This window comes from Brachyhypopomus gauderio, chromosome 1 (genome assembly GCF_052324685.1).
Source record: "Brachyhypopomus gauderio isolate BG-103 chromosome 1, BGAUD_0.2, whole genome shotgun sequence".
NCBI lineage: Eukaryota > Metazoa > Chordata > Actinopteri > Gymnotiformes > Hypopomidae > Brachyhypopomus > Brachyhypopomus gauderio.
In genome coordinates, this window is record NC_135211.1 from 43,881,325 (window position 1) to 43,907,693 (window position 26,369).

A 26,369-nucleotide genomic window follows, 5' to 3' on the forward strand; every position below is an offset into this window, starting at 1 on the left:
CACCATATTATCGTGATAGATTATCGTACTAGATTAAGGTAAAGAAAACTGAGCATCGTAGTTAACCAGTCACTACTGCAGCTTCCGTGTTATAAACTCCCGTAATGCATTGCGTCTTTCGTTTCTGCTGACGTCACATTCCCATGCTGTATTGGTGTATTTCTTGAGTTTCACTTTCAGTTCCTGTTTAGCTGCGGTGGTTTACTTCTGGCTCTAAACGCTGAAGTCGAGTATGTACAAAGTCCTTGGTAAGTAGAACATTTTACAAAGTATGAAATCATTTTTGAAATCATTCAACTTCATCTTCCACTGCTGTTTAAAGTAAGATAACTGATGCGTTACTCTGAGGTTAATATTTGCCAAGACAAGCTGTTTAGTCAGTTTATCCATATCATCAAACTAGGGGGTATTCCAGAAAGCGGGTTTAACAAACTCTAAACTTAATCTTGAACTCTGAGTTGTGTGTCCGAGGTTATGAACACTGACCAGTCGCCTACTTAAAGAACGCACCGCTTTAACGTTTGAGCAGAACGGACTGTATTGAAATATCGTGTCTACTGCTTAAGTACGGCATTTCAGATTCAGACAGACTTTTCGGTTCCAAAACGGCTGATCGGAGTTAAAGTAAACAGGGTCGCTCAACTCTGAGTAGGTTGACCCAGACAGAAGCGCGTTCACGCGTAACTATTAACGGCATTCTTAATGGAACGCAGATAAATAGGATTTATCATGGACTTTGTTGCGCTTAACCTTCTTACCTTAGCGCAGCGTGTTCGTTGATTGCAAAAGAAAACATTACCAGTCTTGTCTTTAGCCTTTTATTAAAAAATACACATAGGCCTATTAATTAATTTAATACAGAGATCTCTGGAGAGCTCACATTACCTAATCATGTCACCCCATGTGCAGCTCTGAAGCTGTCTGCTCTCTTCACCATTATATATGCTTTCCTTCCTAAACATAGGAACTGCACATTCCATAGTTCAACCTACAGCTGTCTCTATTCTGGAAGCGAGGTCTTACTACCTGGCCTTACCACATAAGGTCACAGTGAGCCTTCTCTTACACATCCCATTTTTAGCCTACTGCAAACGCATGGAGTATTGGAAGGCACACAAGCGCTTATACCGACATTCTTACTAATAAACAACTTGATCAATAATATAATGTAAGCAAAACATATAGTGATTAATATTAGACATTTGATTAATACTTTATGGCTTGTCAAAATATATAAATTATGATAAGCTGTTGATTCTATACTGTAATGTAAACAAACTATGAAGGGATTAAGATGAAAATCACAACAACTTATACGCGAAAATCAGCCGAGCATCGTATTTCACACGCCGTGGCTTAAAATATTAATGACTGCGTATGCAGAATATTTAGTTAAACGTAAATGTAATACTACGGTAGCTGCTAGAGAAAGACGGCATGCAAAAAAGAAGGGCGCGATTTAAACACTGCTCAAAAAAATAAAGGGAACACTCAAATAACACATCCTAGATCTGAATGAATGAAATATTCTCATTGAATACTTTGTTCTGTACAAAGTTGAATGTGCTGACAACAAAGTCACACAAAAATCATCAATGGAAATCAAATTTATTAACCAATGGAGGCCTGGATTTGGAGCCACACACAAAATTAAAGTGGAAAAACACACTACAGGCTGAACCAACTTTGATGTAATGTCCTTAAAACAAGTCAAAATGAGGCTCAGTATTGTGTGTGGCCCTCCAAAGAAATGCCACCCCACACCATTACTGACCCACTGCCAAACCGGTCATGCTGAAGGATGTTGCAGGCAGCAGATCGCTCTCCACGGCGTCTCCAGACTCTGTCATGTCTGTCACATGTGCTCAGTGTGAACCTGCTTTCATCTGTGAAGAGCACAAGCACCAGTGGCGAATTTTGCATGGGCTCTGGCAGTGCTCCTCCTGTTCCTTCTTGCACAAAGGCGGAGGTAGCGGTCCTGCTGCTGGGTTGTTGCCCTCCTATGACCTCCTCCACGTCTCCTGGTGTACTGGCCTGTCTCCTGGTAGTGCCTCCAGCCTCTGGACACTACGCTGACAGACACAGCAAACCTTCTTGCCACAGCTCGCATTGATGTGCCATCCTGGATGAGCTGCACTACCTGAGCCACTTGTGTGGGTTGTAGAGTCCGTCTCATGCTACCACGAGTGTGAAAGGACCACCAACATTCAAAAGTGACCAAAACATCAGCCAGAAAGCATAGGTACTGAGAAGTGGTCTGTGGTCCCCACCTGCAGAACCACTCCTTTATAGGGGGGTCTTGCTAATTGCCTCTCATTTCTACCTGTTGTCTATTCCATTTGCACAACAGCAGGTGAAATTGATTCACAATCAGTGTTGCTTCCTAACTGAACAGGTTGGTTTCACAGAAGTGTGGTTGACTTGGAGTTATATTGTGTTGTTTAAGTGTTCCCTTTATTTTTTTGAGCAGTGTATAATATATATATATATATATATATATATATATATATATATATATATATATATATATATATATATATATATATATATATATATATATTATATACTGTATATATTCTCAACATTAATAATAGTGAATTAATTTAAATTAATTGAAGATAATTTAAATGTTTTTATTTACTAATTCCAGGTCTAATCTGAGTGGTGTGAAACACACATGGCATCAGATAAAAATGAAGTATAAGAATATAGTATGAATGAATCAATGTTCGATTTATATAGCGCCTTTCTGAATACCCAAGGCGCTTTACAATTTAACACAGGTACAAGCTACATCATCCAATTGCACACCCGGAGAGCCAACCGCAGTTTTAGACCTGCAGTTCTAGACCTGCAGTTCTAGACGTGCCGTAGTTTTAGATGTATGTAACGTAATATCCAGATAGTGTTTTAGTATGTCGCGGGAGCAGATGGAAGAATGATATTTATAAGCAACAATAATATATGATAGATATATGATAATGTCTGAAGGTAATTTTTGGGTTATCGTAATGTTTATGTCATGAAGGATGAATCTGGCTAGCATTAGTGTGTCTTGGTTCCTTAGTTCTGGCTACCTTTATGGCTACTTAGCTTAGCTACTTAGCTTACCTTTATTAGCTACTTTGATTAAATTTGGGGGGGGGGGGGGGGGGGGGGGGTGCGAACGGTGGAGGCGTTTATACTTTCACGAGCGTCACTGCAGTGTTCTCCGAAACGATAGGCGTTTTGTCCGAAACGATATGTGGTAGAAACACCCCTCAAAACAGGGGAATGAACATTTACCTGACCAATTTTAATGTTGCTATATGTTTCAGGTTTGAAAAGTGCTGGAATTTAGGTTAAAGTACTGAAATTGTAACTACTTGGTTTCACAACAAATATCTGTCTGACTGAATAGTTCTCTTGTATTAGGTTAACAAATACGAGCCTCTTGTAATTCCAGGACGAAACATGAGAGAACGTGAAGACGTGAAGATTGGGCGTTTTTTAAAATAAACAACCATTAAATAATGTGATAAAAAGCGAATTATTTCGAGTATATGTATAAATATTTAACTTAATTATGTTTAACATGCTGGTAAATATTGAAATGGACCTTGAAAGTGACGTACAAGTGCTTTAATTCCACCTTATAAAGGTGTATGAACCCAGAAAACGTGACTTTGTTCATTGCGCTGAAGCGCGGCGCGAAGTTACAAAATTAGAGAGGTGCACGACCTCGCGAACCGACAGCGCGCTAGGCACACGCGGAGCCACAGCGATTACGTCATTTTCGCTGCGCGGACCCTCGCGCCGCTCGCGAAGCGTCAACCAGGCAGGCTTGTTGTTGAGCGGGGGTGGCGAACGTAAGTTGTTGAGCGGGGGGTGGCAAACGTAACACTCGTGACGGAGTGTTTTTTCAATAGCCCTGAAATAAATGCTCCGGTTTTGTTTTGGTCCGTATCCAGTTAATCAGGAATGAGATTGGGTCCGGACAGGACTGCGTTCGGGTCCGGATCCGGACCGCGGTCCGCCAGTTGAGTACCCCTGACTTAAAGGAAGGAAATTAGCACTTACTACGCTACTATTAATACTAAAAGTAGTAAGCAAGCTAAAGTAGCATTTCCCCATCATTAATAACTCATAAGAACCCAGACTATGTTCTGAATATTGATACAATTGAGTATATTAATATATGATACACATATATTTAGTCTGCTAAATGCCATTAATGTAAATGTAAATATGATCGGTCTGAAGGTCATTTTTGTGTTATCGTAATGTTTATGTCATGAAGGATGAATCTGGCTAGCGTTAGTGTGTCTTAGTTCGTTAGTTCTGGCTACCTTTATGACTACTTTGTAGCTACTTCGACTTTGAGAGAAATGCTAGTCCTGCGAACGTAAATTTGTGCCGGGGGGGGGGGGGGGGGGGGGGGTGGCGAACGTAAAATGGACAAAAATTAGTATTATATTGCGATCGATCGGTCGCCAGTGTTTGCGCCAGAGCGAACTGGTAACTCATTGAATCATAGATATGGATCAGAGGTAAATAAACTGGATTTTTTTTCGGCGTGAGAAATCGGATGTGTGGCGTGTGAGCGAAAAACCCCAAGTATCACATAACATTTGCTAGTTGCATGCCAATGAAGGTATACGAGTAAAATAAATCACTCCTAACATTCTGGAAACGTATGCTTACTCACTGAAAGCATCCTGACATTATGCAATTTTTGCTGATTTTTAATACAAAATAGCCTATGCCAGTAATCCAGTAGTTTAATTAAAAATAAAATATCTTCAGGAGACAATCTGTGTGTGTAAATGACAAAATTAATCAAAACTCCCTAAAAGAACAGGGAAAATGAGGCGTACTACTTCTATTTAAATACAACATGTGGCGTACATTATCGTTTTAAACTTGTCAAATGTTAGAGATTTGGCTAAAACAATTGAGAATCAATGGGCATATTTAACAAATAAACTCTTTATACAATGGATTATTACAATATACAAGCCCCTGAGCCTACGGCATACATTGGAACTGCTGGTCTAGAACTGCAGTTGGCTGTCGTTAGCTACATTCCGAGCCGCTAGGTGGTGCATGGCTAAAAGTACAGCACGTCTAGAACTGCTGGTCTAAAACTGCAGGTCTAGAACTGCAGTTGGCTCTCCGGCTGTGCAATTGGATGCATCTCGGTACAAGTCACAGACAACCAATCACACACACCGGCGAGAAGCGGCAGCCAATTGCGCACAGCCAATGGCTGTACATAACTATATCTTATTCTTAAAATATATTCTAAAATATATTTATTTACATGAAAAATGAAATAATGAAACATAACAGTGAATGTATTTGACTGTAATGTATGTAAATGTAATGTAAAATGCCATCTTTTCTCACTGGTTTTTAATTCAGTTAATTAGTTATTGTTTAATCCTTTTAGTGTCTTTTATTTTCTTGTTTTGCACTACCATTTGTAGATGTTGTGCATATGTGTGCAGCACTTTGGTTGACACTTGCTGTTGTTTTAAAGTGCTATATAAATAAATTGGATTGGATTGAAATTGGATGTATAATAAAAGGTTACATCGTGGATTGGGGGGTGGTGGTGCGTGATTTAATGTGAAAAGCAGTGATTGCAGATGGATTCTCTGACAACTCCACCATCTCTGTTGTCACCCACATACATGTAAGGTTCCTCATCTGTGGGCATGTCAGAGATGGTAGGCTGTCGCTCTTCCTGGATGGTTGCAATGTTGTGTAATACCACATATGCCATTATTATGTGGCACGCCCTATCAGGGGTTACTCTGAGCCCCTTCAGGCACTGGAACCTGGCCTCGAAGATTCCTACGGTCATTTAAATTCTTGCCCTGGTTTTGCTGTGGGCCTGATTGTAGCGGGACTGTGGTCCAGGTGCAGGATCTGAATAGGGAGTCATAAGGTAGGCCTATAGGACAGGCAGGGATACCCTCTGTCTCCATGAAGGAGGCCGTCATGTCCTATATCACACTAGGGTTTGCAATGATTTAACTATTACACTGCATGTGAACAACTAGCAAAACTACCTACAGGCCTACCCTGTTCAAATTTGTTGTACAGTGTGGAATCATACACGGATCCTGGCCATCTGGCTTCAACATTTGTGATGAGGTGGGAAGCATCACATATGATCTTGATGGGGAGAACGGTCAATTACAATAGCTACGTTATTTTTGTTACCATTAAAGATAAGTACATTATTCATTAAGGGTTATAAAAGGTTAGTACCTGTACATTAATTCTTTGGATGGATTTTCTGTTTATGTAATCACCTTCATGTTTTAATGGTGGGTGCTGTAATAGGTAGCATATGTGGGTTCCATCAATCACTTGAAATCCTTAAAAATGTAAATGGAATGAAGTTCGTTATATATTGCTTCTCCTTTGCTTAATTTCTTTATTGTCCGTGTGAATTAAAGACAAATCTACGATGCTGTAGAATTCCTCTTTGATGTCCATAACTGGCTTATGCCCAGGAAACACAACAAAACTGGGCACTAGCCATTTTAATGACATACCTTTTCGGACAGACCATCTCCTACACTATAAAAAAACTTCCACTAGCAAAAAAACGAAGAGCGATGTATAAAAATCTGGAGAGAATTGAGGGCTGCGATGTGTAATATTTGAAATGTTACGCTTAATAATGTTATGGATGTAAGTAATGGATTGTGCTGAAAAATGATAACGTTCATTAAAAATTAATCCGAAAATGATAGTAAGCCTATGTCTATTCAGGGTTTTATAAGGCGTTCCTAACGAAGAGCTCGGCGAATAAACTGAGCTTCAATATCCACATGATCTTCGAGGAAAGGACACGTCATGATGACGTGTTTGTTACTCTGGTTTAGGTACAAGTTAACCTGCCAGCGAGCAGGTTAGCTTCAGAGCATAAGTTGCTATAGTAACTGACTAAGGTTTTGAATGAATGTTTCAATTTATATAGCGCCTTATCTAGATACCCAAGGCGCTTTACAATTGTTAACACAGCTACGTTACAGACAACCAATCACACACCGGCGAGAAGCGGCAGCCAATTGCGCACGGCGTACTCTCTACCGGGATCCACAGCCCCCTGGGGGACTGAATGGGGTGCAGGAAGGGGAGAGAGGACAGACCCTAGTGGCAGAGCACCATCCACCACTGGGCACACAAGCACACACACATTCATGCACACACACTCAGACAACAACTTGTTTTTATTGAACAGAGAGAGAGAGACACAGACACACACTCAGGGAGAGACACAGACTCAGGGAGAATTTGTCTGGGACTGCCAATTTACCTAACCTCCATGTTTTGGGACTGTGGGAGGAAACCGGAGATCCCGGAGGAAACCCACGCAGACACGGGGAGCTGCGTGGGTTTTCTCGATGCTCGGCTTCTGGAACGGAAAACCTCGAGTTTCCGTGAGTTCTGGGTTAACTTACCCGGTTTTCTCGCTTAACCCGCTTTGTGGAATACCCCCCAGGTCAATAAAGTTGTTTAGAAATTTGTTTTTGTATATATTGCACATACAAACAATAATCTGTAACTGGTTAATAAATGTTTCATTTTGTGCAAGAGTATATAATGGCTATTACACCATTTATATTTTAGTCAACTAAATTCTTTGATAATTAGTCGACTAAAACTAGACTAAGACTAAAACAAATCCAATGACTAAATTATGACTAAAACTAAATGACATTTTAGTCAAAAGACTAAGACTAAAACTAAATCAAAAATTGCTGTCAAAATTAACACTGGTGCACACAGATGTACAGCACAGCCAGGACACACCTCTAGAGTCTGGTTGCTGGGGCCGCCTATGGGGTCAAAAAAGGGTCATAAAGATTTTGCATTTGTAAAACAATAGTCACAAATGTACTGAAACTTGCAACTGCATTTAAACAACTACATGCACGTAAAATCTAACTACATGCATGTAAAATCTATCTCCACAAATGAACTGGGATGTGCTAATGTGGAAAAACATTTCAAATATATAAAAATATATATATATTTTTAATTTGTAGAATAAAATGCATTTGTAAATCCAATGTTGTGAATGTGTGAATCATATGGAATTTGTGAGGTTATAAATGTGACAGTGAGCATTTTTCAGTGTGGAGGTAAAAATTCTCGCATTCACCTTCTCTGCTGCAGTTGCGAATCTCTTGCTGCAGTTGCGAATTTTGACCCTGTTTTGACGTCTAATTATTGGACCAATAGGAAAGCTTTAGTTGGACCAATCAGATTGCGAGGTTGTTTAACCCTATTATGCAGAAGCGCCCCCTAGTGGGCCCGCCGGCGGGCCCAGCTCCTTTACGGCGATATAAAACATATTAAACATTAATGAATCTCCGAACAAAAGCGCTTAAATCAAAATTTCCTATCCCATCTACATGCCTACCGAGTTTCAGCCGTCTACGTGCAGCCGATCGCGAGATATCCGGCTTTGAAGTTGACCACAAAAGTGCACCCCGCGGGGGGGTCTCCCGACATATCCGTTTACAAAACATATTTATGTTGTGAAATGTCTTAATGTTTTGTCACCTAAAAATCGTTTACTAATAAGGCTTTAATTTAAGACCTTAACAGCGTAGATCCGTTGTGGTTAAGTACCTTAAAAAGCTTGCTCACCTCACTGCAAAATTTTCCAAAATCCGCTTCCTGAATGAGACACTCCGACAAATCTGCCCCCTAAGCGTCACAGAAGCATTCTTAACGCTGATTTGACCCCTCATTACAAAGCTGCAGCGGTTCTGCTTTGATTTGAGTGGTTTTTATTGGTCTAAAGTGGGGTAGTGACTTTGAGTGACAGGTTTTACAACCTCTCCCACGGCGAGGTGCGAAGGGGAGGGGGGGAGGGTGAACCAATAAGCCCACAGAGACAAGCTGGCGCCTCAGAAGTGATTGAAAGCTGTTCTAACCAATAGTGTACATCCTTCCGAAGCTAGCCAGCCCTCATATGACATGATTGGTCAAGTATATTTTTAAATTGAGCCCTCGGAAACTGGCGCTTCATTTCCAATTTCGGCCGCTAGCATAGCAACATAAGCTAACCCTTTGCTAACCTAAGCTAAGCTCCCCAGAACACACTGTTCGGCGAAACTGAAGCAGCCATGGATTATTTTGTTCGTTTTTATGCGGATTGTGGATACTTTTGAACATAAACGGATTACTTTGTGTGGAATATATGAGCAATTTTCGGAATTTTCGCCAACCCGGAAGTAAGACGGTACACCGGCTACGACGCGATTCTACGTACTGTGAGTAACAATGGATAATTTTTCATAAGCGATATTGTACAAAATATATATTCTAATACTAAACATTAACTAAGCGTTAGATTATAAACAGTTTTAGAGCGTTTGAGTGCTGCAGCACTCTGTATCGTGTCGGATGCTACCGGAGTTGGCTACGGTAACCTAGCTTATGCTGTCGGACTATATTGGACATAAATATGATATCATAACGTTCATATTTGGACATGAAATTTAGTCATTGGAATTTTCTGGTCTTGCTGTAATATGTGCAGCATTGTTGTTTGTCGTAGCTCCTCGGTTTCGTGTAAGGAATTTGTTGGCATGTTAGCTTAGTTGGCTAATGGTGTGTGTTGGGTGTGGCATATTTAGACATGGGTGTGGTGCACTTGACATACCTTGGATAAAGCTGAATAACTTTTCAATGCTTGCATGGATTTGCTCCATTTTTTCTGTGTTGTTAGAAAAGACCCTAGCGAAATTTATTGTAATTTCTGATACCTAATTTGAATAACTATGTGAATATACATTCCAGTCATGTTCAAGTTCAAGTCAGCATTTGTGACATTCCTGGCATATTAGCATCTGCAATAGAGGCTCTAAAATAAACCAAATTATGTGAATATGATACTGAAGTGTATTAATATGTTCCCCCAACTGCCTACTTCAGTTTGAGCCATGAATGATAATTTTCCTATATGTACAACTTGAGATATCTAGTTTTAATGTGAACTATGTCAAAAATGTTAAAAATGGCCACCGGGTGTGCGAATCTGCAGTATAAGGTTAACCAATCATAACACTGATTTGGTTCTGTCACTCAACTTCGGCGCGCTGTTGGAACACGCCTCCCAATCTCTGTCATGGCGCTTCCAGGCACAAGCACGGACACAATGGAGAGTCAGGTAAGTAGCAATGCTAGATCATGTTTCTTTAGCAAAAAGTTCGTTTTAAAGAAGATAACAGCCAGGCTCTGTGCAGTGGTTTTATTTATACTACTGACTGTTGTGCTAGCTTTGGATAACTGTAGCCAATTAATTAACCGTCGTTAGCTAGCTAGATAAACAGCCTGCAGCAGCAGGGAACATAGCAAGAAAAGTGCATCCCGTTTGTTTTGCTCTATAGCAGGGGTGCTCATTACGACCGGTTGATCGCGAAGGAACTGTCGGTCGATCGCGAAGGAATGTGCGTAGATCGCGTCACATAAAATAGTAGTAGATGAATCGCACATCTGCACTGACGGTTGTATTTTGATTGACATTCACGGCAGCCAATCTGCAATCCACTCAACAAATTACCCCCCCCCCCCCCCCCCCCCCCCCCCGCTCAACATATTACGTTCGCCGCCACCCCGGTAGATCTTTCTGACTGGGTCATCTTATAAGTAGCTCGCAAGCTGAAAACTGTGGGCACCCCTGCTCTATAGTTTCCCCCCGTTTTTATATCAATGCAGCACAATTATCTTGTGTAATGGCAGACAGACGGTATCTTTTGATTCCTTTTGGTTCTGCAGCCTAGCTAACTAGCTAGTTAACTAACACAGGCATTTGCTGAGCTTCGGTCAGTTAATGCAGTAGAAAAAAACACCATAGGACACTAGTTAGCCAGTATATCAGAACACACAAAAATGGTACAGTACCTCTTGCTTTACTAGTAGTTAGCATGATCAACATATCTTTTAAATAACTGACTTCAGGAAATTCAGAAAATGTATGAAATTACTCATTTATAGGATGATCCCCTGCAATTATTTGAAATGTGCTTTTACTTAAGTGTTGTAATATTGGCATTGCTAGTTAGTTTAATATTGTGTTTTTGGTACACATGAACAGAACTCCATGATTGAAAGAGCAGTGCGGAGTTTTGTCAGCCTGGTGTCAAATGCCCACTCGGGAGTGCAGGGTCCAAGTACTACTCCACGTCCTGCGTCCACATCCAGTGTTCAGCGTGATATGGAACGGTAATTAAATCTCTATATTCAATACAATAATTTCATGATATTTCATGGTATTTTCGTGATACTCTTGGCGATATGACAAAACATTGATAAAAAAATATTTTGAGAATACACTACTGCAACAAAATGAAAATTACATTTTTTTATTGCATACAGTATGATATGGCACACCATAACTGAGATATTTAAATATACAAGAATTTTCATCAGATTGTAACAGAAGTCAATGATTCAGAATGAATGATACTGGACAGATAAAATCTGTCTCTAGTAGATATATAATGAGAAATGAGAAAAGTTGGAATTTTTCTTTTGCTAAAAACAGTAAAAAAAAGTAATACCCTGATGTGATAATTAGGGATGGGCGATATGGCACGATATTTCAGGTTATAATTTCATTCACGATATTCAAAAATGTTGGCAATATTATTGTGTATGATACGATATGGCACACCCCTAATTGAATGGTTAAGGAAATTTGTGTGCCTGTAGGGGTAAGGCGGAAAATCATTACTGAATATTGTTAAGCTTGCATCATTGGGTGGCAATGCATTTCTGTAGGCCTGGGAATACTGTTAGGAATAACTGTTGTCTCTAAACAATATTTGTCACTGCAACCGCAAATGCAGGTCAAGTTAATACTGCGTCATAGAGCAGGTTTCCGGACAAAGATTATGCATCGTCTTTGACTATATTAATCTTCCACTGGAGAATATCTATTCAAAATGGGTAAAATAACAACATGACCATCCATACCTTCATACAATATGGACAAGTTGCACATCTGTGGAAATGTTAATTTGTGAAATCTGCAAACAAATAAATGCGATGTAAAACATGATTTAACAATGTTGTTAACATGGTCCTGGCCCAACATTTTTATTATGTGCTGCAGGCAGTTTAGAAAAATGAATGTATAACAAGAAAGAAACAGAATTTACTTAATCAGTGCTTTTTCTTTTTTCAGCATGTTACATATAATTTCATGGACTTGGTATTTGCACTTTAGTGTTGCTATTCAGAGTATATGTAGCACCTTGCTTTGTTAAATTAATCATGTCTAATAATGATTGATTAAATTCATTTTGTTTGTTCGTAACAGATCTTTCCCAGCTATGTTTAATGGGAGAAGAAACAGAGGAAAGAGGCCAGTCCAAAGTGTTGTGCTTCCAGCGGTCAAACATCTGGAATTTCATTTCTGCCTTTTGGCTGAAAATTCCACCAAAACTCCTAAAAACGAACTGAAATTATTACAAGCAGGACTGGGAAGACGGACAATAACGATACCTGACAGTGCTGATCATGATGAGGTTGGTTACAGAATGATTAATTTATGATTACAAAGCATCTATCAATTTATTTTATTTTTGGTTGGTGTGATTGCAGTAGGCAATGTATACAGCTTTTTGATCAGTTTTTCTAACAATTGTGATTAAATGATATTGTTTCCCATAGAAAGGAATAGAGAGCAAATGTTTGTGCTCTTGACTTGTATTATTATAGATGTCTATTAGTAACACACCTACAGTTGAATTTTCCTCAGCAAATGCACTTTTCTTATTAGACACAACTTTTTGTATTGTATTTTACAAGAGTAAACATAAGAGCTGCATTCCAGACTAAATAAAAATGTCAAAAACATTTCAGTTTCATATACATTTCAGTGCTTAATGCAGTACAGGCTGTATTAATTACCAGGGGGCATATATAACAGTGCATGGAACATTTTGTAAGTTGCACAACCCTGTTTAAAATAAATGAACAAAAGGAAGCTTTTCTTTTTTTATGTTCATACCAACGTGTGAACCAAACTGTGCATTTTGTGTAGTGCTACTATGTAGTGCTGTGCAGAATAGGTTGCAGTACAGAGTTCATTCTGGTACAATATGTATTTGCAGGTATTTTGAATATGGCCATGTAACTAATACCTGACTACTTTTGTGTTAAGTAGTCTTATTTTTCATAAAACATAACATGCAGTTTTTGTTTGACAATTGCAGATTACCAGAACACTGCACAACGAATACCCTAAAATGATGAACCTTACAGGAGGCTGGCTCCTTTATAAGGCCACAGGTATGAAATTGCAGGTATTTTAATAAGTTACAATTTATTGAATTCACTTGAAATTGCTGCAGAAAGTTCTATAACAATGTATTTTATAAGTTTAGAAGAGAGAGACTCTAAATAGAAAGCTTTAGCTATATCTTGCCATCTTATCTCTCCACAATTGCATACAGTAGTTTTAATAACACTGCAGTAGAACTAAAACAATGCACTGCAATAGTTTGTGCATTAGACAGGTGTTTAAGCTGCTTAATGAAACTTTATCTGTTCTGTAGATTGATGGAAATATTGGTTTTACACAAGCAGAACATATATTTCATATTAAATGTATTTCATATTAAATATATTAACATATTCAGATAACGTTTCCCTAACTAGTATGTACACAAAATAAGTAATAATACCAAAATAATGGATTAACCAAGTATCCTTTTCTTATATTGAAGGTGGTAATGGACAAAGGACTCTGTCAGTACTGACACAGGGGTCTCAAGGCTACACAGCAAAAATGCTGAAAACAAGTTCCAACAACGGAAAACATGTGCTTTACATAATGCCTCTTCAGGAGCGCCTTGACACAGCTCCTCTGCCACACGATGCTTGGGAGTTTTCTAAAATGCCAAAGTCTGAGTGCAAAAGATGTGGGACCACTATGCCATTGCAGTTGCTAGTTACACATGTTCAAAATTGTGGTGTAAGTATATTAAAGAGAACAATATTTAAAAATCTTATAGCCAAGGAAAAGCACTGAGAATACATGTGAAATTTTCGATTGTTCTATTACTTAAATTGAATCAGGGGTCTGAGTCTGAAAATGAAGAAATCCAAGAGTGTCAAGAACCGGAAGATCGCTCAACAGAGTGTCCAGATGTTTACCTGACTGAATGTAAACCCATGGTTGGTAGATAATGTTACTTACAATACTTTGACCACAGTACTTTTATAACTTTTATATACAAATACATAATAAGTTAAGTCTTTTGCAGCTGGCAGTTGCAACATAAATACTCTTTACATTAGTAATGTCAAACATGTCTTCTATATTGTCAAAATGCTAATGTATTCCCTTCAAGCTTTGACAATGAGAGGCCATCTTCTTCAGCTGACCATGACGTGGACGAAGCAACAGCAGTACCCCATCAGAATCAAGAGACGAGCAGTAACTCCACAGTTACAAGTATTGTTACAGACAATAATGGTAGGAGCTCATATCATAAATGTAATTTATTATAAGTTGTGTGAAATTGCAAGAACTGGCAAGTATTGGCATTCTTGCTACATCTTTTCTTTTTTAGAACTTTTACTCCTTCACAACGTAAACATGCTTAGTTATGTTGAGTATAACTAAAATCTTGCTAGTTGTAATGCCACAGTAGAATATCAGCTATAAACTTTAAATGTTACTTAAATTATATATACTATGTAATGTTTTCTTTGTCTTTCTTTCACTGCCTTTACCACTACACCAGCCTGGAAAAAGGGAGAAGACCCACAGGGTGCAGCCCTACTCTTTCGAAGACAAATTCTCCAACAATATGAAAGATCCAGTCCACTTACTGCTATCCTTGATCTTGGTGACAGTGCTGGATAGAGAAAGGTCAATTTTGACATTTTACAAGGCTCCAAAAGTGAACTGGGCAAGCCCTCTCCACTGCACATTGAGAGGTAAACTCTGTTTCTGTTGTGTGTAATTGCTGTTATGACAAATAACATTGTTTCAATAATGTTGTTTCAAATGTCCCAGGTGTAAACAGGTCCTAAACAGCTCATGTTTTAAGCTAAAATATGTCTGGCCCTGTGGACTGGTTTAAGTTCTAGTGAGGACAGCTGTAAGAACCTTTTAGGGTTCTCTGTAGCACCCCACACACCCATGTAAGGAATGTGTGTATAAAAGCATTAATATATACTTACAATTTGATTTGCAGGGGACGCTGCCGTTGGAGATGGTGTGAACCGACATTTTATAAGCTTGACCATGAATACCCTACAGCATGGCTTTCGATTGAATTATGGTATGTGATGCTTGTTTCCATTTTTATTCTGGTGGCCATACTGTAATATGTGAGGATTATGTGTAAACATTATGATGTGATGTGGTCCATACAGGAAACACGGATGTCATGCTTCTCTTTGAGGGGCAGCCAGATCACCTTGTGCCTTGCACATCACAAATTCTTCTAGATAGTGATCTTTTCCTTATTGCTGGCCGAATGGTGGGACACTCATTCCTGCATGGTGGTCCCGCTCTGGCTGGAATAAGTGAAGCAGTTGTTGATGTGCTGTTTGGGGCCTCTCCAGATATGACCACCATCACAGTTGAGGACTGTCCTGACCTTGAGCGTCGTCAAATTATTCAGCTGGTATGTTGAAGGACATTAATCTTTTGTTTATTATATCACATGGAATGATTGTTAGTAATGACTAAAAATAATTGAGTTGTGTATTCTTTCTAAAGTTAGATGGTAACAAAGACCTAAGTGAGGAAGAAAAAGATGCAGTCTGGATTCTAGCAGACATGTGGGATCTCCCAGGGGTGACCTCTGACAACCGCAAATGGCTCTTCAACCGTCTTCTTCACCATGCTGTAATGAACATTTATAGTTGTATCTGTGATGTTTGAATATTCATATGACAGTTCAGCAATATTTGGCAAACACCTCGCTAAGCTGAATTCTGTCCCCTCCCCTCCTCCCCTCTCAGGTCCTGGGAAGAACAGAAAAACAGATCAAGCAGTTCAGACGGGGCCTGAAGGAGACCTGCGTTTGGCAGTTACTTACAGAAAGGAAGGATGTAATTCCTCTTATGTTCCCCCGTGAGAGAGACGTTGAAATCAAGCCTCATGTGAGAAATATTTTTTTCTGTATAAGTGACAAATAACAGTACCTTAAATTGTACCTATGGTAACAATATGAAACACTTGACACAAATCCTATGATCATAAATTCAAAGTTTTTTTTTTTTTACTGAAAGATTAAATCATAGGGTTTGTGTCGAGTGTTTCATATTTATTTATTATTTATATGATGTGAAATCCTCTATTCCCACCCCACATTAAATATTTGTGTTGTGTCTCTAATAGATGGTCCTTGACCAGATATTGTGGCCCCTGGAAAAGACGGATGAGGAGGATGAAGATTACCCAGTTGAAACCAGGTGCCGCATAGCTGGATATCTTCGCGAGTTTATCGCAACAGGTGATAAAACAAAAAAGCCACCAATATATATGTGAAGCAAGTTGTTTAAAAAACTGTTTAAAAATATCCGTGCGTAAAATCAATATATGTGCATGATGCAACACTTATTGGGTCCTTCTAATTAGCTTCATTACTATTCCTTAATAAGATTAGTGCATGTTTCCCTCAAAAATAAACTCAAGAACAACATGTACAGCTTAGAACTATTGCTACTAAGCTCAAAGTGTTTACCTAGTTACTGACACGCCCCCAATTGGGAAACTCAGGGCTTATCTTAAAATCTGAGTGCCCACTTGTAAAGTTTGTGGAGGCGTTCATGTGCGCACATCTCGCAAATACAATATTTCCAGCACGACTTGATGGCAGCATTATACATTATTAAAGGAACACTGCACTGTTTCTTTTCTCGTTTTTTGCAGCTTCTCAATCATCTCTGAAGGGCCTTGTCCAGTTTTGGACCGGATGGGAGGTCCCATCTTCTGACATGCAATTGGAGATAGTTCAGGGCAGTCTCCCAAAGGCATCTACATGTTTCAAGTCCCTCCGCCTACCAGGCCACTACACTAACTTTAAAGATTTCAGTCGAGATCTAAATTCATGTGTAGCAACATGTGACACAGGCTTTGGCTTGGTTTAAACTGTTTTGAAGATTATCCACAGCCTTGTGTTCATTTTGCCAGTTATATGTTTGTTCACAGAGCTAGTTACACATAGGTGAGCAGTGTATTCTCCTGCCCTACAATCTTTCGGCTGTTACGATAATAACATAGCTGTTCAAAGGAACATTGTTGCAGTAAAATAATATATATTTTTTATACTTTTATTGAATAAATAGACATTATGCGTTGTTTCAAATGCACATTTTATTTTCTATTCATTTTTTTCTTCAAAATAGCTGCTTCAGTTAAAGATCAAAGATCCATCAAGTGCGATTAAGTGTGTAAAGAAATGTTAAAAATAAATTTAAACACATCATAAAATGGGCTGCAAGTCTGTTAATGCAAGGGACTAACGACTTGATTCAATCACACCTTCAACATACTGTACCACTACCCTGTAAATATCTAACGACTTGATTCAATCACACCTTCAACATACTGTACCACTGCCCTGTAAATATCCTCCCCAAAGCATGCTGAATGGGCAACAGGATCAAATAGCTCTCTGAGCATTTCTAAGTGTTCGTTGGGCAAAGGACACACCAGTTCAGGAACCTGAATTCCTATTTGATCCACATCTGTGTCTTCGAAAGGCAAGTAGTTGAAATCCTGAAATTAAAACATTTGGATTTAACTATAGACACGTTTAAAAAAGTGTTTACTTAAAATAATTTTACTATGATAAAATCACCAACAATGGAGAAAATCCACAAACCTCAACAGAGTCAGGATGGTCATCAGGACTTTGGATTAGACCAATTTCCCACAGTTGGTTTGGGGTAAGATTGTGTTCAGTGCGTAGTGAGTGGTCATTCCATCCCGCTCTAAATGCATCAAGGTCATCCTGGATTCGTGGTATGAAAACATACTGGACACAGAAGAGATGTACACTGTTGGCCAAGTCCAGGACACCTTCCTCTTCGAGAAAATGGAGTAAATCATAGTAGATACTGGTCACACTGTTCCACACGTCCCGCCAAAGCCGTTCTATTCTGCCAGGAGAGAGTGCAGGGGTAATTGTAACACCAGCATCAACAAAGGCACTGTATTCTCATGAACAGAATTATTGTGAAGAAATATCTGAAAGTGACTGACAGCTGATTGACAGCAAACTGCAAGTTACCTTTGATTATGAACGCTTTTTCCAGCAATGAAACTGCCTCTGCCACAGCCACGAGTCTCAAACATGTAGCGTGCGATATCTACATTCTCAGAACCTTGGTCTCCTCTCACCCTTTCTCAGACACAACACACATAATTAAGTACTATAATTATGAATTAAAGATTCACATTTTTCTTACACACATGCAAATTAACACATGGCTTGCTCATTAGGGTTCTGGACCCATAGTATTGTTAACCTTGTAAACCCTGTAAAGCTGCTTTGCGACAACTTGAGTTGTTAAAAGCGCTATACAAATAAACTTTGATTGATTGATTGATTGATTAATCAATCACATGTATATACAAAAATAAAAATAAAACAAAAATAGCTACTACCTTGATGGCAAACCATGCTCCCTCACAGAACCAAGAAAAAAGTTGAAGGCTGTGGTTGCCTTATTGTTGTTTGCTGCCTGCAAGTAGACAATCTAGACACACAGTTGTAGACTGAAGACCAAGGTGAACTAAGGATTATCAAAATACAGTACACAGTGCTAGTGAAGTACACTGAACAATTATCTGTACATATTTAAAACAAGTATGTGGTACGTTACCTTTCTTGAAAACCCGTCAATCCCTCCAAACAAAACAATTCCATATCTGCACAATAAAAGTGGCAGTGTTAATGACACTGCTCACGTTAAACATCAACACACTTTTATATATGGAAGTACAGCATGAACTATGTATGACCAATTATGTGAACCACAGTGACTGGTTGTACAATTTCATTAAAAAAAGAATGTGTATGGGTAATTTCTGTGAAAATGGTCAGGTTTCTGGAGTCATAACACTGAGTACAGTATTGAGTAACGTACGTCATACAAACATGGCAGCATGACAACCATCTTAAACATCATTCAGTGCAGTTTACTGTGTGTGTTGCAGACTTGCTTCAATCACCAACACAAAGAAGTTGATGTTTTTAAGTTTCTTTATAATGACTTACACATAATTAACTGAAATACAGCTGAATTTTGAAAAGGGGGACCATTTCCTTACCTAATTAACTTGTGATTGGTGTCCACATGCACAAGACAAAGAGGACTGGGGACGCTGTAGGTTCTTCTTACAACGCATCAAACACTTGCCAGTCTTTCAAGTATCCCAACTGAATCTACGCGATGCATCGAGTCCCAGACTCTCGTCCACTGGACTTTGTAACCCAAGGCCTTCAAGTGGCCTTTAACCATCCTGTGACCTAAGATAAAGTGACAATCACCAAACAATATTGTAAGAGAAAGTGTAACATTGTAACACTGCCATTTTGAACCGCAGCCCTTTGGAAAACCCTGATAAAGCTGAATAATTAATAAAACAAAGTGACAGGAGTTTAAATGTACCTAAATTTGGTGAATCTTTTTTGACAGCTAGTACCAAGCTGTCCAGCTCCTCATCAGATACTTGGCTGTAGGAGTCTCTCACAGAAAGGTTCCATTCAGTCATCCGACAAAGAATCGTCTTCTGCGACACCCCAATTAATTTACATATATTTGGGACAGCCAAACCCATTTCTAAAAGGTGCTCAAGGTGGTCTTTGGAAACACAGAGCTTTGGACGTCCTCTTGCACCACCAACTGCATCAACCAAAATGGTGGTTCTTCTTTGATCCAGCTCAGTGCTGATGAGTGTAATCAGATTCTGAAGCCCTTCAAGTACCTTTTGGAAATATTCACAATATCTGTAATGAACACACTTATTGTAGAACCCTCATGAAACATCAATACAACATTAAAATTAACTATAAAAGTACAAAGTACAAAGGCATGTATTTCTTATCAGAGATGTACAGATCAATCAGCTATGTATAAGCACTTTTAGGTTGTGCTTACACCATGTTCAGACTGCTAGCCAAAATCCGATTCTGGGCATATCTGAATTGAATCCAGATTAGAATTGGATTTGTACAGATGTGTTTTACAATTTCAATTTCCCTGCAGTCTGAACACTGCTTCCACAGTGCAGTTCTGTAGCTATAGGAATTCACAGACTCTCAGCAGGAGCTCTGAGTTCCACACCATTTTAATGAGGTTGATTCCAAAAAGAAAACCATCTCTAATTCCTATGGGCAGGTGGTCAGTCCAAAGATCTTCAACCTAGTGCAACTTTATTACATTTTACGTACCTCTTGGGGGAATGTGACATGAGGAGCCAGTGATCTTATGAGTGTCATCTCACTGACACACACAAATTCTAAATAGTCTAGATCCAGAGGTTGCCTCTGAAGGGCCTGCTCCAACCTCGCCTGTAGTCTTAGCAAGACTTCTCTTCCGATCATCACCTGGGAACGAGATCATGATATTTGTCTATTAAAACATCCTTCAGCTTAAACATCCACGGCTAAATCCAATGTAGTGTACTGTTTTTTAACTCAAATTAATCAGACACATAAAAAACAAAACTATTTGTAAATAACAGTGGTAACTGGTATCAAAGTCATAGGGTACACAGCACATTGTGAAGGCACAACTCCATCAGCCCCAAACAGGCTGCTGATCCCTCTACCTGGCAAATATGAGCACTTTAGTACAACCATTCCTAGTGGTAACTTACTGAGTACTGCATTACTGCACTTGTGCTGTGATGACTTTTAAAACAAATGTGAAAAGGATCACTGCCTGCACTTATGGAATGGAATCATATGAACAGTTTTAAGCAAACAACTCACTAGATAGTATTACAAAAAATAAAAAATAAATGACAGCTAATTAGGGCAATGTTGAATGTTGAAGACTGACACAATTAAAAACTACTAGTAAAGCAAGAGGTACTGTACCATTTTTGTGTGTTCTGATATACTGGCTAACTAGTGTCCTATGGTGTTTTTTTCTACTGCATTAACTGACTGAAGCTCAGCAAATGCCTGTGTTAGTTAACTAGCTAGTTAGCTAGGCTGTAGAACCAAAAGGAATCAAAAGATACAGTCTGTCTGCCATTACACAAGATAATTGTGCTGCATTGATATAAAAACGAGGGGAAACTATAGAGCAAAACAAACGGGATGCACTTTTCTTGCTATGTTCCCTGCTGCTGCAGGCTGTTTATCTAGCTAGCTAACGACGGTTAATTAATTGGCTACAGTTATCCAAAGCTAGCACAACAGTCAGTAGTATAAATAAAACCACTGCACAGAGCCTGGCTGTTATCTTCTTTAAAACGAACTTTTTGCTAAAGAAACATGATCTAGCATTGCTACTTACCTGACTCTCCATTGTGTCCGTGCTTGTGCCTGGAAGCGCCATGACAGAGATTGGGAGGCGTGTTCCAACAGCGCGCCGAAGTTGAGTGACAGAACCAAATCAGTGTTATGATTGGTTAAACAACTTCGCAATCTGATTGGTCCAACTAAAGCTTTCCTATTGGTCCCATAATTAGACGTCAAAACAGGGTCAAAATTCGCAACTGCAGCAAGAGATTCGCAACTGCAGCAGAGAAGGTGAATGCGAGAATTTTTACCTCCACACTGAAAAATGCTCACTGTCACATTTATAACCTCACAAATTCCATATGATTCACACATTCACAACATTGGATTTACAAATGCATTTTATTCTACAAATTAAAAAATATATATTTTTTTATATATTTGAAATGTTTTTCCACATTAGCACATCCCAGTTCATTTGTGGAGATAGATTTTACATGCATGTAGTTAGATTTTACGTGCATGTAGTTGTTTAAACGCAGTTGCAAGTTTCAGTACATTTGTGACTATTGTTTTACAAATGCAAAATCTTTATGACCCTTTTTTGACCCCATAGCCGCCCAGCAACACACAGGAACAGTCCCAAGTGTTCAAGTGTGAGAGAGGGGCAGTGGGGGGTGGGGGAATGGACCGGGGGAGGGGCTTGCTGCTGTAAAGCAGTGTGTTGACCAGACAGGGCATCAGGCTGAGGAGCCACAATTCTAAACAGGTATTCAGTGGCATATTAACATCAGGCATGCTATGACATTTATACAAACATACCCAGTACCCCATTAAAGTCAAAGTGTGCTTCATTCTATATCAAAGATCTAAAACACGGGGGGGGGGGGGGGGGGGGGGGGTATTATAGGCATAGGGATGTTATGTATTGGAAAGTAATTTCACACCCACACACATCACATTATGGCAATTCAGACATACATTGATATTAGAATTAGACAAATACAAGGATTGTGTAGCAGTGTAGGCTACATAGTCATTCAACTTCTCCCAACATCTGTGTGTGTGTGTGTGTGTGTGTTGAGGGATGGGATGCATTTGCATAGACTACCTACTGTGTGGTGGGGGGAGAGGGTGATGCACAGTCTTACCTGCAGTTAAAGTCTGTGTTTTTGTCAAAGCTTCTTTATGGCGTCTGCCACCCGCGACGACAAATTTGCAGCCTTTCTTGCAAATGATGCAGATGTCAGGAAGAACGGGGCCAGAGCTCGAGATGGAGAGGCTTGATCTGGACCGAAGTTTCCTGGTCGGAGTAGTCCCAGTAGTTTGGGGGTCCTGTTGGTCATCTCCCCTCTCTGTTTCTCGCACGAGACGCCGTTTAGTTCTTCCGATCTCTCGCTGGTCAATAATCCTCAGTTACATGTGGGATGTAACCCCGCATCATCGGGAATTTCTTCAAATCCAGTTCAAGAGTGTTTGAAACTTTCTGCTACGTCTCTGTACTCGCCCCACAACTCTAGCCACTGCCGAAGACTATTTCGAAAAGTATTCCACCTTGTGCTGGTGAAATTCTGTATTTCCTCATGCTTAACAGACGATATACGCATGTAACAAATCTTACGTTTCGAAGATTTATTTTTTTGAACACTTTCGGACGAGATTTCCTCTTTTTCGGTACTGCTGGACGAACGCGCTGCTACAACGACGTCTGCTTCTGTTTACTAGCTCAGCTGACATACCAGCTCTCCGATTGGTCCATTCTGATGACGTCTCAACCGTGGCACCTCTCAAGAGCCAAAGTGTTATTACGCCTACCAGGCACTAGTCCTTCCATTAAACGCTGCGAACAAAAAAAGTACTGTATTTTGAGCGGCGAAACTTTTTTTTAACCTCAACTTAACTCGTTCTTTTTTATGAGCTGAAGCGTGTTTGGTACGGAGAGAGCGGAGCGGAATTTCTTTTCTGAAGGACTTTTCACCTTACGGCCTAATTACGGTGTTTGTATTTCTGTTCGGGACGGCAAAACAGCGTGATGACGTAACCAACAACGCAGCGTGACTGCAACACGCGTAGATGTACCACTACTAATATTTATTAAGTCAATAGTGTGGCGGAGGTTTCTTTAAGGACTGTAGCAACTTACAGATCAAACTGTTATGGCCTGATGAAGTCCAGGAAAACGCAGCAGTGTGTGGAGTAAATTTCATTTACAGAATAACTGCAGGGCGTCCGTACGTAATTCAACACTTATCGCGATGCAGTATCATATTGTGGCGTGGTGTGGAAGAGAGAGGCCGCAGGCAAGTCCATTCTCAAGGAAAGACAGGCTTTTATTTTCTATATGAGGTTAGTTTGCCGCACGCAGGCGCACTAACAGGAGCTTTAATTGAGCTTAGACTTGTACGTGGAACACAAGGTAAATCACAGGTGTACTGGTATCACACACTGACGGAGGGTAAACTTAGGAGAGACACAAATACATAATGACAACCAGGATGACTCGACTAACAATGTGCATAAACACTAATTACTAATAACATTACATAGGCATAAACATACATGAACACATAACACCGTTGGAGCCGAAGAGGCTCATGGGTACTGGCGTCACTCTCCGGTACCCCCCCCCCCCCCCCCCCCCCCCCATTGGTCTGACGCTACACAGCCCCCCTCCAAGAGTCACATGGTTAACACAGTAGTGTAAACCGGCAACAGTACAGTGAAAATGGGACATGGCACAAGCATCGCATCGTGAGAGGCAGTCAGAACAGCACAGATTGGCATGAACATTGCAGAAGGGTACAACAATCACAAAAGAGAACTTTTTTTTTTTTTCAAGGCGCAAACCCAGTACAGGACACTCAGGACAAAATGAATGATACCACGTACATAACCGCATAACCAAGGCCTGGACAAGTAACAAATAAGCTGGCCTGCATCATTAAACACAACAACATCAAACACAATAGTGTTAACAAGGTTTCAACAGTTAAACAGTACATAAACAAGTCAACCCACAGAGAGAATAACAGTTCACGTGACACAGTCCTGCAGGCGCTGCGGTAGCCTCCGCATGCGTTGCGGTCTGGCCGGACCGGCTCCAGGGGACATAGCAGGAGTAAGCACAGAGGAAACCGGGGGGGAGGAGTCTGGGCAACGTCCAGTGTCCTGCACCTTTGGGCGGTAAAGGGCAAGGCGGACGTGGTGGACCACGAGGCGCCGCCGGCCCCAGCGCAATCTATAAACGACGTCGCTTACCCGTGAGAGTACTGTGCACGGCCCCACCCAAGCAGACTGCAGCTTGGGGCATAGTCCTCTCTTCCGGCGGGGGTTATATAACCAAACTTCTGAGTTTGTGGGCAGGGGTTCACCGTAGCAGCGCATGTCATATGCGCGCTTCTGACGTAGTTTGGCCTCTGTCTGGTTACCCCTGGCGAGCTTGTGGGCGTTGTGCAGCCTCGCCCGTAACCTAGAGACAAACACAGGACCCGGATCAACCTCATCGTCATCCGTCGGGGGTGCCCCAAATGCCAGGTCCACTGGAGACCGCAGTTCCCGGCCGAACATAAGCATAGCAGGGGTGAAGCCAGTAGTTTCCTGCATGGCAGAGCGGCATGCCAGCAGGACCAGAGGTAACTGTTTGTCCCAGTCTCGCTGATTCTCCCGGGTAGCCATAGCCAGTTGGGTGGCTAGGGTCCGGTTGAATCGCTCGACCAGACCATCACACTGTGGGTGAAGAGGTGTTGTTCTCGTCCTGTGTACCCCCAGCAAGCGGCAGACCTCGCTCATGACCTCAGACTCGAAGTTCCGGCCCTGGTCACTATGTAACACCTCCGGAACACCGAAACGGCAAAAGAACTCCCCCACCAGAGTCTCTGCCGTTGTAATCGCACTCTGGTCGGGCACCGCGTATGCCTCTGGCCATTTAGTGAAGTAGTCCATGGCTACGAGCACATAGCGGTTACCCGACTCAGTCACTGGGAGTGGACCCAGCACGTCCACCGCCACCTTCTCCATAGGGCAACCGGATTGCATGGGATGGAGAGGGGCGCGCGGAGTCCTTGCCGGTCCCTTTTTGGCAGCACACAAATCGCAGCAGTGGACATACAGTTCAACATCTGTTCTGCAACCAGGCCACCAGAATTTCTGTCGCAACCTGCTTAACGTCTTCGTGATGCCGAAGTGGCCGGAGCCAGGTAGGCCGTGTACCGCCTGCAGCACCGTGTTACGCAGGCCCCGCGGCACCACAGTCTGAGTCAGACGACCTCCGGTGCTTGGGTCCTCCCAGGTCCGGTACAGGACGTTCCCCACGACCTTTAAGCTGTCCCAGCTGGACTTCAAAGCTTTGGCCATGGGCCCCCGTCGCAACGCATTGTCCCAGTCTGGCATGGTGGCCGATCGCCCACGCAAGCTCCGGATCTGCCCTCTGAGCATCGGCTAGTTCTGCAGCAGGCACGCAGGACATCACAGGGGGGGTGGGAGCAGCCCGACTGACTGCTGCGCACACACCGACAATCTCAGCCTTTTCTTCGGCGCGTTGGCAATGTTTGCACTCAAGAGAGGCGCACGGTCGTCGCGACAGCGCGTCGGTATTTCCATGATTTCGGCCCGGCCTGTTCTCGACCACAAAGATAAACTCCTGTAGCCTTGCCAACCATCTCGCTAGCTGGCCCTCTGGCTCTTTGAAGTTCAGCAGCCATTGCAGCGACGCATGGTCTGTTCTCAACAAGAACGGCACACCATAGATGTACGGCCGAAAATGCCGCAATCCTTCTACCACGGCCAGTAGCTCGCAACGCGTAACACAATAGTTCCTCTCGGGTTTGTCCAGGCGGCGGCTGAAGTACGCTATCACTCGCTCAGAGCCCCCTTGGGATTGTGACAGAACGGCTCCTAACCCGTGGT

At 41.0% G+C, this 26,369-nt stretch overlaps 3 protein-coding genes across 19 annotated transcripts in view; 2 read left to right on the plus strand and 1 right to left on the minus strand.

Moving 5' to 3' along the window:
• The window catches only part of LOC143521618 (uncharacterized), a 316,853-nt gene that overhangs the window by 233,722 nt on the left and 56,762 nt on the right, over positions 1 to 26,369 (plus strand). The gene's annotated exons all lie outside the window — the stretch shown is intronic.
• On the plus strand, positions 145 to 17,472 carry LOC143521724 (G2/M phase-specific E3 ubiquitin-protein ligase-like). 3 transcript variants are annotated; one of them, XR_013132818.1, is made up of 9 exons: positions 145 to 248; positions 10,155 to 10,183; positions 11,111 to 11,238; positions 12,338 to 12,545; positions 13,236 to 13,311; positions 13,749 to 13,996; positions 14,101 to 14,199; positions 14,376 to 14,500; positions 16,382 to 16,496. XR_013132818.1 is itself a non-coding variant. In XM_077014976.1 (8 exons), exons 1-8 carry the CDS (start codon positions 14,384 to 14,386, stop codon positions 17,131 to 17,133), a joined length of 1,257 nt encoding a protein of 418 aa, XP_076871091.1. In that variant the 5' UTR covers positions 14,378 to 14,383; the 3' UTR covers positions 17,134 to 17,472. The 3 variants fall into 3 exon arrangements, 1 of the variants encoding a protein (XP_076871091.1); XR_013132817.1 differs by lacking the exon at positions 16,382 to 16,496 and adding an exon at positions 14,772 to 14,911; XM_077014976.1 differs by lacking the exons at positions 145 to 248; positions 10,155 to 10,183; positions 11,111 to 11,238; ... (2 more) ...; positions 13,749 to 13,996; positions 14,101 to 14,199 and adding exons at positions 14,772 to 14,967; positions 15,228 to 15,314; positions 15,409 to 15,662; ... (1 more) ...; positions 16,003 to 16,143; positions 16,916 to 17,472 and having other exon boundaries at positions 14,378 to 14,500.
• On the minus strand, positions 17,375 to 22,870 carry LOC143521755 (uncharacterized). The gene is made up of 10 exons (XM_077015064.1): positions 22,616 to 22,870; positions 21,520 to 21,548; positions 20,445 to 20,600; positions 19,663 to 19,978; positions 19,322 to 19,520; positions 18,874 to 18,919; positions 18,656 to 18,747; positions 18,279 to 18,389; positions 17,871 to 18,147; positions 17,375 to 17,764 (listed from the first exon to the last, which is right to left on the minus strand). The coding sequence occupies exons 2-5, from the start codon at positions 21,529 to 21,531 to the stop codon at positions 19,399 to 19,401; spliced, it is 606 nt and encodes a 201-aa protein (XP_076871179.1). The 5' UTR covers positions 21,532 to 21,548; positions 22,616 to 22,870; the 3' UTR covers positions 17,375 to 17,764; positions 17,871 to 18,147; positions 18,279 to 18,389; positions 18,656 to 18,747; positions 18,874 to 18,919; positions 19,322 to 19,398.

Coding starts and splice junctions, on each gene's coding strand:
- LOC143521724 (XM_077014976.1), top strand. CDS start 14,384: ATGAGAGGCCATCTTCTTCAGCTGACCATGACGTGGACGAAGCAACAG. Junction 14,501..14,771: donor TATTGTTACAGACAATAATG/GTAGGAGCTCAT, acceptor CCACTACACCAG/CCTGGAAAAAGGGAGAAGAC. Junction 15,887..16,002: donor ACCGTCTTCTTCACCATGCT/GTAATGAACATT, acceptor CTCCCCTCTCAG/GTCCTGGGAAGAACAGAAAA.
- LOC143521755 (XM_077015064.1), bottom strand. Junction 19,979..20,444: donor ATGTCACATTCCCCCAAGAG/GTACGTAAAATG, acceptor TATTTCCAAAAG/GTACTTGAAGGGCTTCAGAA. Junction 19,521..19,662: donor AAAAGATTCACCAAATTTAG/GTACATTTAAAC, acceptor ACTTTATCTTAG/GTCACAGGATGGTTAAAGGC.